The following is a 16,930-nucleotide window of genomic DNA, read 5'->3' as shown; positions in this document are numbered from 1 at the left end:
GAAGAAGGGGTCATGTACCACATACTGCTGAAGTGTTGGAAAGAGTACGTCGGCCAAACTGGCCGATGTATTAATGAACGCCTACATGAGCATAAGCTTCGACTGAAAAATGGTTATGGTTCAAACTTGCCGCTTCATTGCAAGGCCTGCGGGAATGAGAATAAGCAAGTATGTGAAGCAAGGCTTCATGATACAACAATCATGTTTAAAAGCAAAGATACTGTGGCGCTTGAACTGTTGGAGGCCAACCAGATTAAGAAAAGAGGGGACACCTGTGTCAGCACCCGTCTCTGAATATTTACACGAATGAAAGCATGTTCTTAGATGAGTTTTAGATTTTAGTTAATCTTGTGATTTCCTTCATATACATGTGTGTCCTCGCACGTGTGCATTCACATAGTTGGTGCCTCTTTTTCCTTCCCCTCTCCCCATGGCTATGTAATCGGCCGCCTTTGACCTCAATAAATAGTTGCAAGTAGTGCCTTGTCCTGTATTTGTTCCCTCTTAGTGTGCTGTCACTGTTGGTGTTTCATCTTTTGAAAATTATGCTTTAAGAAAGCTGGCCGTGTTGTCCCCAGAAAACCTGTGTTGTCAATGTGCCGAATCATCTTTTGCAAAGAAAGGATTGTCATTATATTCGTCTTTCCTGTATTCGCCCACACTAAGGTACAGTAATTTAAATGGGAAGGAAATAAGGCATAATAAATGTTACGTTTTGCTTTGGGTAAAAGAAGACACTGAGATAGAGACAAAGCACCTGTGATAGCAGAGTTTTTTATAGATGTTTTCAATATGTTCATCCCAAGTAAGGTGTGAAGAAAAAGTGACACCTAATATTTTATTTTCATCAAGAATTTCCAGTTAACCAGCACACACTAAAGTTGGATTACTAGTGAGAGCTTTATTTTTTGCACGAAATAACATTACTTTAGTTTTCATGAGGTTTATTTTTAGACAATTGCCGATTAGCCATTCAGATAGCTTAGCGAGTAGGTCATTAAATCTTTTCAGTAATTCTTGTGAATTCGGACCAGAAATTTAGAAGAGTAGTCTCATCGGCAAACACGATAAATTTTGCAGGTGTATCATTATTAGTAATGTCGTAAATGTAGAGGTTAAAAAGCATAGGCCCTAATACGCTCCCTTGTGGCATGGCACTTAGTAAAGGAAGAAAACATGACTTCTCATGTTTTATGCATACTTATTGTTTCCAATCAGTAAAATAAAACTCAAATAATGTTAATGGAGTACCTCTAATGCCATTCGGTAATAATTTCCATAGCAAAGTTTTATGATTTACGCATTCGAATGCCTTGGTGAAATCAAAGAATAGTGCCAATGTGAAGAGATTTCTGTTTTTTAGTACATGCTCCTTGAGAGTGAGCAACGCAATTTCCATTGACCTGCCTTTATGAAAGCCAAACTGAGCACTAGATGGAATGTTTTGTCTGTCGAAAAAATTTGACAAGCGAGAAAAAAATAATCTTTTCTAATCCTTTGGAAAATACTGGAATTATTGAGATGGGCCTGTAATTTGACACATCGTTTCTGTTGCCTCTAAATAGTACAGTTATCCTATCATGTTCATTTTTCTGGGAACACCCCAGACTGTAAAGCTAGATTAAAGATATGTGTTAAGGCTAGAGTGATGTATTCTGAAACATACTTTATAGGTTTTATTTGAATACCATCAATGTCAAGAGCTTTACTGTGTTAAGGTTCATAAAAGTGCTAAATAGCTTAGATTCACTAGTGGTATTTAAAATAAACTGTTCAAAATGGAAAGAAATGATGATGTATCAGGCGGAGTTTGCTGTGGCATGGTTATGCTTGCAAATACTTGCTGAAATGGTTTGCAAGCACTAAACCTGAGATTTCATTTTTATTGTAAATTATCTTGTCTGGTGAGGTAGAATGCTTTTCGCAACGAAGAACCTTATTGATAATGCTCCACAGGGCATCAGGATGTTTACTCATGGCGTCTGCAAACCGACGCTCATGATAAGCATTCTTAGCACGTTTAAGTTCCGTATTTAATTTGTTTCTGTGCTTTTTAAAAAGTGTCAGTGCCTCAGGCAAGCGTATAGTAAGAAATCTATATATCTTTGTGTTTTATCATTTTAAAAAGTTTCTGTGTAATCTAGGGTTTTCTTATCTTTTCGGTTTGCTTAATCCTTTTGAAAGGAAAATGTGTGCTGTAAATTTGTAGAAACGCAGAAATAAACTTTGAATACGCGACATTTACATCACTTGTTTCATATGCGAAAGACCGGTCGTAATTGCAAACGCTATGTTGAAAAAGATGCATATTTCTATCAGTTATGTCTTCTATAGCAAACGTATTTGACCCAAAATGACTTTTTTCTCACATTGATAGGATATGTCATAAACACAGGACAATGATCACTGATGGCCGACGTCACTGTTTCGCTATGCTCTACGACAATGTCAATATTCGTGATAAAAATGTCAAGACATGTAGACGAAGACAGCGTAATATGAGTTGGTGTACCAATTAGGTTGACAAATCCAGCACAACCAAGTCTATCAGTAAAATACAGTGTGGCAGCAGTATATTCAAGAAAATTTATGCCAGTGTCTTCCCCGCAGAGAAGCCGAAATTCGTTAGCACCAACATATTCCAGTAAATTATCAAAGAAATTCAGAAAGCCAAAAATATTTCCATTGGCGAGCGATATATGACCAAAATTATATCAGAGCAATGTTTAAGTGTTAAAATTTCATAGTAGTATGTTGTTTTATGAAATTCTGATGCTTTGCATTTCTATCCCAACGCGACGTAGATTCCTACACCCCCTCCTTGCCTATCAGTTCGATTTAAAGCGCAATCAGCATCGCCATCAAGGTACAGCCGAGCACTGCTGCCATGATACTATGTTTTGGTTAGCATAATGATATCGAACTTGAAAGAGAATAGATTAAATAAATTACTAATAATTTCTTGTTTATTGGCTGCAGATCGAGCATTCAAGTGCATGACAGAAATACTGGAGTTAGGTTGTAACTAAATGATGTGGTAAGGTGAAATCGTGATATTCCATGGCAATTTTCAGCAAGTGTTCCCAGTAACATCAGAAACGGCAGCCATAACCCTCCCAAGATCACACTCTTCCGATATTTACACAGCATCAGAGCTATCATTTTCCCTTGCATAGATTTTTCTGTTACTGGTCCACACGGATTTCCATTTATGTTCATATTTCCTTTTCACTGCCATGCCAAGCAGCCTCTTTAGTACTGGGCACAAATGTTCATTCACATAAACGGGGCACATAGATCCTAATCGTAGGTCTTTGTTCATGATTCTTGTTTTCTTTGTTTTTTTTTTTTTCAAGGCGGCGTCACGTGTAGCTCTAGATTTAAACTGAACAACAATATTTGTTTTATCCGGGTTGCGAGTTGGAACACCCCTCTGTTGAGGGCTAATGGCAGATTTGGAATGAAAGCAGTGGAATAGTTTTACATTATCATGACCCAGGACCTCATGTGGTGCTTGTTATTCGATATTGAAAGTTAACTTCTTGGGCAAGTTGGTGATATTGTACCGCAAAATTGAGAAAAGGAAAAACCAGTGAAAGGAAAGAGCAGACAGAAAGACAGGCGCTACGCTCACAACTCTTTATTCTGATGCCAACCATGCTACATATATGTACAGCGCAAATATGCAATAACAAGGGGCGGCAAAGTGCAGAAGGCTCTATCAACGGCAAGATCTTATCAATCGCATTTCGGTATCATATAAAAAAATTGAGATTTAGCTGACACATTCTTTACCATTAATTAAAATGTGAAAAGCTTGCAACAGTTCTCACGCAGTTGTCTTTGCTTTTACTCGGGATCCTTGCATCAGAAAACCGCAGTTCAGAGGCAAGATTGGCAATGTGCTGAAAGGTGCACACTCAAATCCTTGAAACTGTTTGCATGCACCCCCATTTGGTCATTGATGCAGCGGCCAGTTTGGCTGACGTAGGTTCTACCACAGCTTAGTGGAATTTGGTATGCCACTCCTGTGGAACACTTCGCGTAGCGGTTGACGTGCTTCACTGCGCATCCCGTGATTCAGGAGCAGGGATGGGCAAGTTTCTTTGGGACGAAAAAAAAATCTACACTCACTGGGTCATCAGAGTTCTTCGGTGTTGGGCAAGCACAGGTATGGAAATATCTGGCATTCAAGCATGCAAATGATCAGCACAGTCTTGGTTTTAGCCATATAAATATGGCCAGGACACACTACTGCATGTTACAGTATGCCAAAGCATGTACATTTTCAGCAATATGGCTCGAACAAGGCAGTGAGCCGTCACCCAAGTGGATCGGACCAAATTGTACTGCTTGGCATGGTATCCGTATGTGTGTGCACAGTGGATATATGCCCATTCTGCAGTATACCCATGGTATGGGGTGTTGAGGCCAAGTTTGGTGCCTGCTAATTTCAAAGTACACAGTGACTAGGAATTTTATAACCTCAAGTAATGAACACATTCAGCTTTGAAAAATAAACATACTCTGGCTTTTATTGTAAGTTAATCAATTCACTAATTGTAACATGTAAAAGTTGTCTGAAGTTTATGTATTTACCTGGACAAATATGGTTACAGATTGTAGTTTGTGTTGCTGCTATACTTGAATTCTATGACAATGTGATGCAAAGCCTAATATTGAACTGCTTTTGCAGCACACCCGAGATATTGATATAGCGAGTGACAAAACAGGGAAATAGGGAAATAATAGGGAAAGCTATAAGTGCAATCATAGGATACCATATTTAATTAGTGACAAAGGCAGGAGGTGTACAAGTACAAAGCAGAATAGCAGAAGGACAGAGAACAATGCTTGTGTACCAGGGTCCAAGTACAGGAGAACGAGAAAATTTATATATGTAGATTGATTTTTTTTAATAGGTATTTCTTGATATTTGAAAAGGGATCAATAGGCATTGGTGAAATATGTGTAGCTGATTTAGTCACCTTTTTTTTACATTTAATATAACCTATACCGATACATTTGTTTGCTTATTTAGAACTGAGGTCTTACTAAGATCAAGATCAAGATCTTACTAATGCAAGTTTGCTTATTCCTTGCTTCCCACAGCACTGCCTTATGTACGCATTTTGGGTCACCTTTCTTTTGAGCTTTGTTGCAGCATCTTTTCCATGCATAGGATTTCTGTTGTCTCAACAAGCTCTTCGTGATAGAGAATGCAGCAAGAAGCGTTAGATGGGCCACAAACATGGTTCACTTGTGATCCCTCAAGTAACTTGTATACTTTATGAGTACAAGTCACCATCAAGAAGTTAGCATGCTAACTACTGACTTACAGAAGTAATTTTATGTTACGAAGTTACTCACAAAAATAATTGAGTTACAATGTTTAAGTAGAATATTCCCTCGCATAGACATATGTTAATATGTTCTATTGCCTCTGGCACGGAAGCCCATGACACAGCAAAATAAACAGTGCTTCACAAAAAAGTTTGTCCTCTAGGATGTATTGGCTTCAAGGCATGCTATACATGCTATATTTAGTCATTTTATGGCTTGGGTAACCTGGACTGTAATGTAGACTGATTTCTGAGCATGTAAAATTTACATTTGAAAAAAGTTTTCATGAAATACCACCAAATCATTGATTTAAAAGGAGCAGATATGCAGCTAAGCAGTTCTGGGAATCTCTGACCTCGACCTTGCCTAGCATTTGATCTCATTCGGCCTCAAATCTGCACATGAGGCTGAGGTCACACCGAATTTCTGGCAGTTACCAACTTCGTCTCACTTTGTAAGGTAGCTCAAATTGAGGTTGGAACTTGGTGAGGGTGCTGACCTTTGCTTTAGACTGCTGTGCAGTTCAGCAAAAATAAGCCCACTTCTGCCACCTGCCTTTGTTTCTTCAAGTATGAACACATGTTAGTACTGCTACAGATTCCTGTTTGTTTGTGGGGAACAGTTCTGTCAGATGCATTGGCAAAACATTGTAGAACCCTTATCAGCATTTTCAGTCAGTCATCATTTTGAGTTGTGCAGCATGAAATATAAATGCATGTTTGTCATGAGGCAAGCCCACTTTGAAACTGTAAGATTTATCACTGGAGCAGGCTAAACCAGCCATTTTGTTTGACTCATCTGAGAAGGCATATATGCTTGTTTTATCACTGTATACATAGAAAAGTTTCAAAATTTGTTATACAGTACCATTAAACACCTTTTTACTGCATGTTGAAGGACATGTCGTGCAGACCTTGCCAAGAAGTCTCCATGAAGACATTGACTGTTCAGAATCATTTGTCTAGCAGAGCAGAGAGATGAAGATTGTTAATTTTCAGCATTTGCAATTGTATGTGTGCAACTGCATTATTTTTGTGTTCTGCTGTGTGTATTATCTTTATCATCCTAAATTCATAGAGGTAGCAATTGGATATAACATGCTGTTTCTGTGAATAAGGCTAAAACACAGTGTAAAAGATGTGACATGACAAGTGCCAACTACTGAGATGATTTCTTAAAGAACCACTTTTAACCACATCTGCCAGTACCATGTCGGCGAAGGAACACATGAAAAGATCACAGAGTCGTGACAAGATATTCACCTTACTCCTTACTTTAGTGAATATCTTCTACAATATTGAAAGCAAACTAACAGCCCAATAGTTTTAATATTTTTATGTCTGCCATTTTATAGATTAATACAGTGTTTGCCATTTTCCAAGTTTCTGTGGAGTCAATAGGCATTGTGAATAAAAGATTGCAAGCTTCCCAAGTACAGTATTCTCTTTATTGTTTATCAGACTGTGCTTCCATTTTCTCTTGCCACTTTTCCCTTGGACATATCTTGCAGGCTTTCTAATCTCATCCCTTTTTACACATGGAACTTCTGTTTCGAGTTTGCCACTATGTCCTATAATGGTTACATGACTGTTTTGGGTACTTACTGTACAGTTCAAAATAGGATTCCTCTGCATACCTTACTATATCGAATTGCTGATGACTTTGCCCAGCTTATCTCTGACTGCATACACCTTGTTACTTCCAGTGCCACATTTTTTCTTAGGTATTTCAAGATTTCCATCTTCTTTACTGCTTCCCGAATCTTCCAACCATAGAGTTTCATATTACTATAACTAGAGGGAAATCTGGCACTGCGATCGTTCAACTATCATGGGAATGATGGAAAGTACAGGCCACGGATTGGTATTCTGTTCATTGGCAAATTAGTCTACAGGTATTTTTTGGCAGTTTTGGTTTCGTTATAACATGTAGTGGGGCAGTATGAGGCAAAGCTCTGTACCTTTGTTTTGTTGCTTGAAGTGGCAATAGTGCGCTGGGTCAGCGGCTGGGTCGATGTTTATGTCGCGGTGTGGTGACGAAGTCCTGACGAGAAAGCGACGGCATTGGAAAAGTTGAAAGAACATGTTTTGACCATTTTGACCTTGCTTTATTAGGTGCGTTGGGTTGGTGCTGTAACGTTATGTGCTTTATGAAACTTCAGAAGAGCTAGAACGAGCCACTACTGATACAAGTACAATACTATGTACGTGTTCTATGCTTAGAACCTTTAAAGCACGTAAAAAACGTGGCATGCCTACTAATAAGCTTAAGTGGGGCTTTCATTAAAATGCACCGCGATTGTGCATCTACTGGTGCTTTCTTCTGGGATGACTGATCAAGTCGGCGTTTGCCGGTCCACCGGTTATATGCCCTACACATTACATGGGCTGCCCAGCTTGATTATTTTCTCTTAATGTCAAATAGGACATCGGCTTTCCCCGTTTGCATCTGCACTGCTCTCTTTTTGTCTCTTGCCGTTGCACGTAACAACTTTCGTTCAGTTGCTCTTTGTGTGGTCAGTGCGTAGATGCAACTTACTGTTTTGCTACAGCTGTTTGGCTTCCTATACTATCGTGAGCAATATGAGCGGGAACACACGAACGCATGGCAAACAGCCTTGAAACCGAGTTGGAGTGGTACGTGGATGGCGCTGTCGAAAACAGAGGAGAAAGAGGAACGCTTTTCCGCAAATTGTTGGCACTCGCACCGCGCCTTTGTTCGTCGAAAATGGCAGCTTACGACATTTAACTGGCCGACGATAGTCGATAGGACGGTTACGTGCACAGTAACTTACAGTTGCAAATTTCTTTTTTTCATTCATGCTTCTTGTTTTTTTGAGACCGCAGCTCAATGACGCCCGTTCCTGCGTTTAGCGTAAGGTATTTTCGGATATACCCTCATAGGACTTGATCTATATCTTATGGAACGCATTGTGTCACGCGTTCCAGACAGATGGACAGATTTTCCAGGGAAGTAGCTCTTGAATGTTTACGCTTCCAAACAGTGCTACTATTGGCCACGCATTGTTGCACAGTTATCAGTAACCGCAATATCAAACAGCTTTATGAATGTGCGCTGGCGATGCAAAGTTCCACACTTTGTATAAAGAGACACATGGTGGGAGTGCCAACGATTATTAGAACAGCGTCCTCCTTTCCATTTTGTTTCCGACGACGGCTGCCACTTATCGCCCATAGCAGGATTCGAGGCTATCTGACACGCGCTCCTGTGTTCCCGCTCATATTGCTCACTATAGTACATGCTTATATTTGCAGTGCGAGCTTTAAAGCTGTAAAGTTTAGCTGCACTCATGTGCTGGGTTTTTAATAACCTGCCAGTAACATTGTTCTACTAGTTCAATAGAAAGACTTACTGCTTGTACAACGCATTTTGTTTACTACATAAACAGTTGTACTTCTAGTGGCTTGACAATTAAATTTGATTGAGGGCTTCATTATGCATTGCTCGTTTATGTGATCATAGAAATGTGTTTCAGGACATTTGAGAACAAAAACTTACTTGTAGGAAAGGTTGCTGCTTCCTGGCTGTAGTCTGCTGTCGCAAAATGGTTAACCACAAAGCCACGCCGTAACAACTGCTGGCGCGCGCTTCAAGAAGCGGTATGTAAATATAAAATATAATGAAGCATACTCGTAGGAGGCCACAAGCGTCCCAGCTAGCACTGCAGCAGATGTGCTTAAAAGTACTTGAAGACACTCAGTAATCGTGAAAGCCACGCAACCTTTCGAAATAGCAAGAGAGTTTGCAAGTGCTTGTCGTCTGCATGAAAATTCTTGCGTTTGCAGCGAGCAGGCGTCGTAGCAGACGGCACTTGTAGCATTCCTCTCAAAGGCGCAACACTTTGTCACAATACAAAATTTTTATTTCCATATAAGCATATTATATAAGCACATGCATGGTTGTTGTTGCTGTTGTAAAACTAAATAATTATTCATTGGTGCTAAATAGAGAACCGAGTTGCAGAATGCATATCCTGGTGTGCCGTGGTGGTAAACCGTGCTTCAATCTCAAAGTCGTAAAAAAATTATGTAATGTATTGTGCATGATATAAGACACTGCAGAAACAAAATTAGATTTTACGTTAAAATGTTTTAGTATAGCTTTGTTAACTGCAACACAAGTAAACGGCACTAGTCTAACGATCGAAGTCAATCTGAAGCCTATACTTCCCATAATTCCCATGTACGTTGACACAACGCTCAGGAGAACCCCCGTAGACACTAGTGCCACATTTCCCTCTAGGGTATTTAGAAACTCTGTTCTTCCAACCTTATGGCTTTGAATGTCACTTATTTTCCTGTTGATTTGCTTTGACATTTCAGCCAATTTGATCTGAACTCTGGTGTTTGACAATTTCATGACCCGTCATTTCTTTACGAGGTCCTTTGTTTTTGGGAGAGTTTGCCCGTTTGCTGTCTTACCTCTTAACTTTGATTGTGGCATCTGAAATTTTTTATCAGCATCTCATTCATTATCTCGATGCTATCTTGAGTCCTCCTGTTCTAAAGCATAATATTTCTTCACTAGCACTAACATTAATTCATCTGTTTTACTCCGACTGCTACTAAGTTAACCTATTTCTCCATTTTTCTCTTTCCCTCTTCAAATTCAGGGCTATTCTGGACTTCACCCACTTGTGATCACTGCTCTCTACGTTGCCTAAACTTATACATCTTGTACAATGCTGCAGTTAGCAGAGAGTATGACATTTATTTCATTTTGTAATAAGCATTACAAAGGAAAGGATACGTTTTCCTGCCATTCTTTTACATGATGATCACTCACCAACTAGCTCACCTTTCTATTCTATTCCATTTCTTGTTTCCCCATTTGGACATTCCAAGGTAAAGTTTGTTATGTTCAGGGGGTTGTATGTTCAGGGGGTTATGTTGTTATGTTCAGGGGGTTGTATTGACAGTGCTTGCTTACACATGAGTCTTGTATTTGTTTCAGTCCTACGGAATCATGGGCTCAGACTCCATTCTAATTGAATCACTCACTCACCTGATTCGACCTCGCGAGTGCACTTGAGCTAATAAACTGATTTGCATTCTGTGCACTGCCTGTGCCTGTGCAAGTGTTTCCAAGCACACATCTCCAGCATGCACCACTCACTCACTTTCAATTACGTATCCATTACAATGATGCCCTCTTTGTTTGAAAAGGCAGAACAATAAAACAAACAAAAACACTCGCTACCTATGCGAGCACCAACCATCCCCTCCCTGGTACACATACACGAACCTACCCATGCATCACAAAATACATCACGCTTACCAAGCTATTATTGTGTGTCACCGTCATTGTTTTCTTTCTTCGCTGCCGTGGACCTCTTTGTGTCCAGAGGGTGTTTAACTGAAAAAAGTGCCTGTTTGGTTCTTGTCCAATGTACTTCAACTTCGTCCCAGTTTAGTTTCAGTTCACAAAACAGTTTTGACGCATTGTACTTTGTTCTTGATCTCTCATGCTATTGGCAAAGGTCAGCAAAATAAATTGAACTCATTTGGACTTGAATTGACAGGTTGGTCTGGGTCTGAATGAGTCGACTCATAAGCGAGTTTGCTGACATATGCTCCAATCCTTTAAATGCTGCACCCCTTTGAAGATGTTTCAATTCTGTGCACATCTGTTCGTACTGCTGTCTTAAATGCTTTTTCTTTCAACACGTATGGCATATAGTCACCTACCATTCCTTGAAACATTCTTCCATCTGTCCTAGCCTTTTCTGCTTGCACCTTTCAACACAACTTTCCTCATCTGTCATTGAACCAAGGTACCTGACAGAGTTGACCTTGATTTTTGTAAAGGTTCGCGAAGCAAGGCATGGAAATCAAAAGCAGCTAAGCTGTGGAGAAGCGAAAACAATTGCCACTTCTAGTTTTACCAACCTGCAATTAAGCAGCTTTCACAGAACAAGATCCTGTTGGAACGTGGTGTGGCCATTGTGTGTCACTCCGACACTGTTTAGGCAGTTGATTTGAATGAGTCCCTGCATTCGGAGGGCTCGACATTGCCCAATGCCTGATGCCAATATGCCACTTTTCCTATGGACGTTTCAGGAAACTATATAGCACGGGTAGCGCAAAGTACTTGTATTCATAGTCAATACACAAATTTGTCTTGGAAAGGTGCACAAACAGTGTGGTGCAAGTAGCAACATTTTACACCCAGGTGTCTTTCTGGTCTCTTTCTTTTTTGGACAGTGTTGTGTAGACTGTGTAGAGAGAAAAGTGATTTTGCGCATGCCAGACCCTGGTTGACCCAATCAGGTTATTGACGTGATGTGAGGTGGCTTGAGAGGACCGACTAAGGTTTTAAGCATTCCCAACCCCTCACGAGTGTTCTGGATGCAGGAGTAGTTCTTTGCACCTTCAGTTCTGCTGAGTTTTATGCATCAGACCAAATGTTCATCTGTACATAATTGCCTGTAAATATTTGTACGTAAAGCTTAATTATTTTTCAAGTGTAAAATGTCTATGCTACCCCATCTCTGATGGCAAGAAGTAACAAAGGCAGCGGCAGCAGGGGAAGACAGCTTTGCTCCCAAGGAACAAGGAAACTGACTATGTCAGTTAGAGGAAGCCAGTTTGGGAGCACAAACTTTAGTATTTTCATATCTTTTTTTGAGCTCTGCATAATGCACCATCACTTTCCATTTTGCCCGTACTACACCATTTCATACAATGTACAGAGAATGATGTCACTGCATGATGATGTTCAAACTCTTCTACAGCAATAGAAATTTTGTTATTCTCTGCTTTTATAGTTGCCACACTGTCAAGACATAATTCACAATGGAGAATAAAATAACAAATTATAATAAAATGATGGTTCGAATGTAATGCTTATTTTTTATCATGGAATGAATTACGCACAAATAACATAAAAGTGCCTCATTACGCAACCTCCACTGTGGCAGCTTCATCCAGTTTTTTTAAGGCTCCGACAAAAATGTTGCAAAGCTTTATGATAACGGTGTGCATTTCCTTTTGGCATGATTTTAAGGTTTTCATTTGAAGTAAGGTTGTTAAAGAGTTAGCCATGGAATGTGACAGTTTCATTAGTATATGTAAGTATTAGCATCAAGTTCCAAGCTAGCTCAAAATGTTCACCCAGTGCTAGGGATTTGTGCGCATGGAGGCAGTTCACACCTGAATGACTGGAAAATGACGAATTGGTGAAGTATGTATTCACAAACTACTAATCTCAATATTGGGCCATTTGGTTGCACCAATTTCTGTGTATAGCTTAAATTATGTAATACCTTGTCTTTATGTTAATTTTGTAATGTGAAGAATAGCTATATATTGAGGATAGTTTTGTTGAAGTATGCATAGGTATGTTCCAATGATTTTATGTTGAGGCTTTGAGTAACATGTAGTGGCTATAGAAAGCTTTCGTATAAAGTTTAGAAAATACTGAAGCTGAGTTTAAATACATCGGGTTACCTGACACAAAGTTTCTTATTGTCGCAGTGAACTACCAGGTTGGAGTAATCTTTCTAAATTCATATTGGGCTGGACACCTTAGGATGTGAGACATGCAAGTACTTTTGTATTGTCATCCACCTAAATGTTGCACGAAGCTACAAAGGAAACCCATATGGGTTTCCGCAGAATTGATGTGCAAAACTCTAAAGAACTTATTTGCTGTATTGCAAGATTCTCTGTATGGGTCAATCGGCAGTCTATTTCTGTCATTACATTTACAGATTGAATAATTACAGATACAATGTCTACCTATATCAAAACCATTCATCCAGCCTGGCAACAAGAACATGTGCAGTTAGTGTGACAAGGTTTCCAAAGATTAGTTTATTCTGGATGCTTTATGTACAGGTAACACACAACACCAATTGGTAAACTGCATACTGCTGACCAATGCATTACATAAAAGCACTATAACTGGTTTAAGCGTTCAGTAATGTGGAGCATGACTGCGTATGTCTGCGAATTTCAGGAAATTGTAGGCACTAGTTACGGTAGGCACCACTGCCTTCACCATGCTGGCTGGCAGGCAAGCAGGTGCTACATTAATAAGACGTGGCGACTACACCGCAACGTAACCGTAACCAGATGCTTCACGCATGACAACAATGTGAATACATCGAAATGTAACATGGAAACGCAAGCATCATAGCATCATAACATCATGGTATACAGCAAGGACAATACAAAGCCAGTAGTGGCAGCCAGCGCAATCAGATTCTTGGGATAAACGCACAAAATGTTGAGATGCAGTGAACGAAAAGTTTTTGTGTGTCCCTAAGGTCGCGTAACGCAGTTCTACACCATAGTGTACTCCTTCTCAATCACCTGAGCACATTCCGCCATCAGCTCCTTGTAGTCGTCGTGTTCTTTGATGAGACATATGAGCACCATTCTCCTCTTTCCCATCGCAGCAGCCAGGTCACGTCGAGACGGCGTCCAGATGTACGGCAAGCCTTTCTCTTCACAGACGGCGGGAATGTGGCTGCATATGTCGATAGGCTGTACATCTCCCGCCAACACCAACATACCAATATCGCCCCTGCGAATCTTGGCTTGCACTTCTTTTATCCCACTATACAGATAACCTTTGTGCTTCGAAGCCTTTTTAATTAACTTCAACAACTTCTTTGTGAACTTTTTCGAGGCCATGGGCTTTGCGATAGGGTTGACGAAAGCCAACTTTTCTTCGTAAGTCAAAGAATCCATCCCATCATTTTCGTGGGCAAATGCGGAATCGTCCATGCCGTCATCCACAGCAGCACCATCTTCGACTTTTATCTTCTTGGCTTTCTTCGAAATATGCATAGTGGAGTGATCGTCGTCGTAGGTGCTGTCCGTTCGCTCCCTCTTGATTTTCGGCATTTTCAAGGATGGCGGAGATCGCCTTAACGCACGTGAAACACAGGCCTTGGTCTACTCAACCTACTCAACCACGTTGCCGGGAGAAAACAAACAGTGGTGGCCGTCGCTTCCACCACTAGTCCACCACATGGGCGCTCACGCCGTCACCCGACAGCAAAATAAATGAAGATACATAGTATAACATTAGCTCAGATATTTTGTAACCAATGTGCAAAATAACCGGAAAACTTAATTTTGGACATTATCCAAGGGTTTGTACAATAACGTAACTTTTATTGAGGCACTACGTTTTTATGGAGACGTGCAAGAAACCGGATAGAGGTAGGATATATTTCTAGAGTTCATTGTTGACATCATTTGAACAAAGAATTCGGCCAACTAAAACTCCAATAAATTTGAAATGACATTTTTGTATTATTTAAGCAGAAATTTAAGTATTTTAATTTGCGAAACATTGTTTTATAACGTGCATACGTTCGGTTGTGAATAGTTGGCGCGTGTACCTTGAATGCACGTTCGCACGCATGCGCCGTTCCAGGGGGCTTGCCTGCTTGCCTTTCTTGCCTTTCTAAACGGCGTGTGTATCGGTCGTGTCGGCTATCTGGTGCACTTCGGTGGACCCCCGCTGCAGAGTTCCCCCCCCTTTTTTTTTTAAACGCTCCCTCCCTCGCTCTTCTCGTAGCAATCAGTGTTCGAGAAGCACGGGGTGGGCCTCTCTGTACGCACTGTGTGTTTGGTCCAGTGGATGGATCCTAGTATTGGCTGGTATCAGCCTGAACATCACGGGCCGGCTCTGCGACTGTGGAACTCCATCTGGGAAACGCAGCAAGGCTTAGAAACGATGGATCTCAACAACTCGAATCTCCGTGCACCTGACTATATTCCCATTAACAGTACAGCCGGAAGCGTTACAGAGGTGAAGAAAAGCGTCAACGGACAGAACGAACTGACAGGTGGTGCAGACAAGTTCTACAATCCCACGAAGCGGAAAAGGGAGAACCGTGCAAGCACTTACGCTCTCAATAGGAACCAACACTTGATAAGTCAATATGGCGGCACGCCGTGGAGAACTGAGGTGAAGCACTTTCGTCCAGGAATCCTCGGGTAAGTAGCGACTTTTGTAGTAAATATAGCATGCTTACCTGTCAAGCCTGCAATGGTTGCACGTGAAGATTTGACTGTCCTTAATTGCTCGCAGTGCTGGTGCGCGCTGTGAATCACGTGATAGCTGTATGGTGAGGCTTGTCGAAAAGCGGGTGTACGCACAGTTTAGGATTGCTGAGGGTGGGATATTGCCGTCATTACTTTAACAGCCGTCTCAATACACATGCTAAGCAGTGAGATCGCACTCCACGCCTTTGTTGGAGCATGTTGTGCGTCAGTACTTGGTGCTACGCGATTGGGGTGAAAACACGTGCGATTCGGCGAGCGCTCTCAAATATTGCCATCAGCTAGCCCTGTCAGCGACCAAACTCGCGTCTGAAAACAAGCATCACCGTTTGCTTTTCACCGTTTGTGCCCGTGTGCTGCGTAGAGGTGAGGGTCATTAACAACAGCTCACTTAGTTAAGGTTCTATTTTTTACGAGCCACACCTTGAGTGACCTCCCAGGTTTTTACTTCGCCCAATCGAAGCTTCTGCCTGCTGGCCACGCGGCTGTGTTCCGACGTGTTCATTAAGGCCTAATTCTGAGAGCGCCAGTTTAGTTGAAAAGAAATAATGTAGTACTTTCACTTGTGGTGTGCAGACTGTGTCCGATGAATGTTAACTGTCTACACAAGGTACCGAATAACCAGCAGTACTTTTTTTTTCTCCCTCTGGTGATGTTCAAATTTGAACGCTTCACTTACATGTCAGTGTTAATATTCAAGTTGCTGTTAGCCTATTACCAAACTTCAAGCATGACATAGTTCGCCGTAACGGGAAAGCGTCACCAATTTAATTGCTACAGTAATGTACTGATGATGGAAACAAATGTCGGCCAAATGTTAATGATATTAGCGATCGGCATGGCTTGTGTGATATGTTTGTAATTATGTATTTAAAACGAAACAACAGACATTGAACACACTCGTGCTTGTGTTCAATGTCTGTAGCAAATTACTGATGAGCTCTGCTTAGCACAGACATGAGCGAACATGTACCTCAATGTGTTGTATGCTTTCGGTATAGCAACTTCACCCAGGGTTTAGTGCAGCTTCTGATGTTTACTAAAACTTTAGATGTTTAAAAACTTGAAATTCTTTACATCTTGACGTTAGCTTCCATGGTCAATTCTGTTTGGGCTTGTAGGGCAAGGCTTGTCGTTTGCTGCTGGCTTTTTATATATTTCAGGGCCGTACTTTTGCGCTCGCGCATCTTGGGATTGTTGGTTGTCTTGGCCTGGTCTGTATGACCTGTGTTTTGAATGACAGTTTGGTTTTATTTTCCTTCGTTGATGAAATATGTGACAATTTTATTTGTTAGCAATTTGTAGAAGCTAACATTAACATCCGTTTTGCTGACGGCATATATTATCACACTGTGTATATGTATTTGTGTGTACATCTTGCCTTGAAAGAGACAAGTCCGCGTTTGAAACGTTGGCTCCTGCTTTTACCTTGTTCTCGTTTTGCTTATTGTCTTGAATTCCAATCTCCCGCCTTCTCCATGTTTTCATACTGTGTATAGTGTGAAAAAATATATGTATACAGAACATTGTTGGTATACTTAAAA

The 16,930-nt window shown here is 40.7% G+C and overlaps 2 protein-coding genes across 3 annotated transcripts in view; one reads left to right on the top strand and one right to left on the bottom strand.

Moving 5' to 3' along the window:
• Positions 1 to 13,649: 13,649 nt before the first annotated feature.
• On the bottom strand, positions 13,650 to 14,216 carry NHP2 (NHP2 ribonucleoprotein). The gene has a single exon (XM_070520701.1). The coding sequence runs from the start codon at positions 14,214 to 14,216 to the stop codon at positions 13,650 to 13,652; it is 567 nt and encodes a 188-aa protein (XP_070376802.1).
• Positions 14,217 to 14,746: 530 nt separating this feature from the next.
• The window catches only part of LOC139054211 (terminal nucleotidyltransferase 4B-like), a 77,060-nt gene continuing 74,876 nt past the window's right edge, over positions 14,747 to 16,930 (top strand). The window contains exon 1 of one of the 2 annotated variants that reach the window (XM_070530889.1): positions 14,747 to 15,320. In XM_070530889.1, the coding sequence (XP_070386990.1) occupies positions 14,962 to 15,320 (359 nt within the window). In that variant the 5' untranslated portion in view covers positions 14,747 to 14,961. The remainder of the gene's footprint in view (positions 15,321 to 16,930) is intronic. The other variant, XM_070530890.1, reaches the window with a different exon arrangement.

Source organism: Dermacentor albipictus, chromosome 1 (assembly GCF_038994185.2).
Source record: "Dermacentor albipictus isolate Rhodes 1998 colony chromosome 1, USDA_Dalb.pri_finalv2, whole genome shotgun sequence".
In the NCBI taxonomy this organism is placed as follows: Eukaryota; Metazoa; Arthropoda; class Arachnida; order Ixodida; family Ixodidae; genus Dermacentor; species Dermacentor albipictus.
Note: the sequence above shows the minus strand (reverse complement) of the source record. Positions and strands in the feature narration are given on the sequence as shown.

Excerpts from the sequence above, each read along its gene's own strand:
- NHP2 (XM_070520701.1), bottom strand. The coding sequence starts at position 14,216 with ATGCCGAAAATCAAGAGGGAGCGAACGGACAGCACCTACGACGACGAT.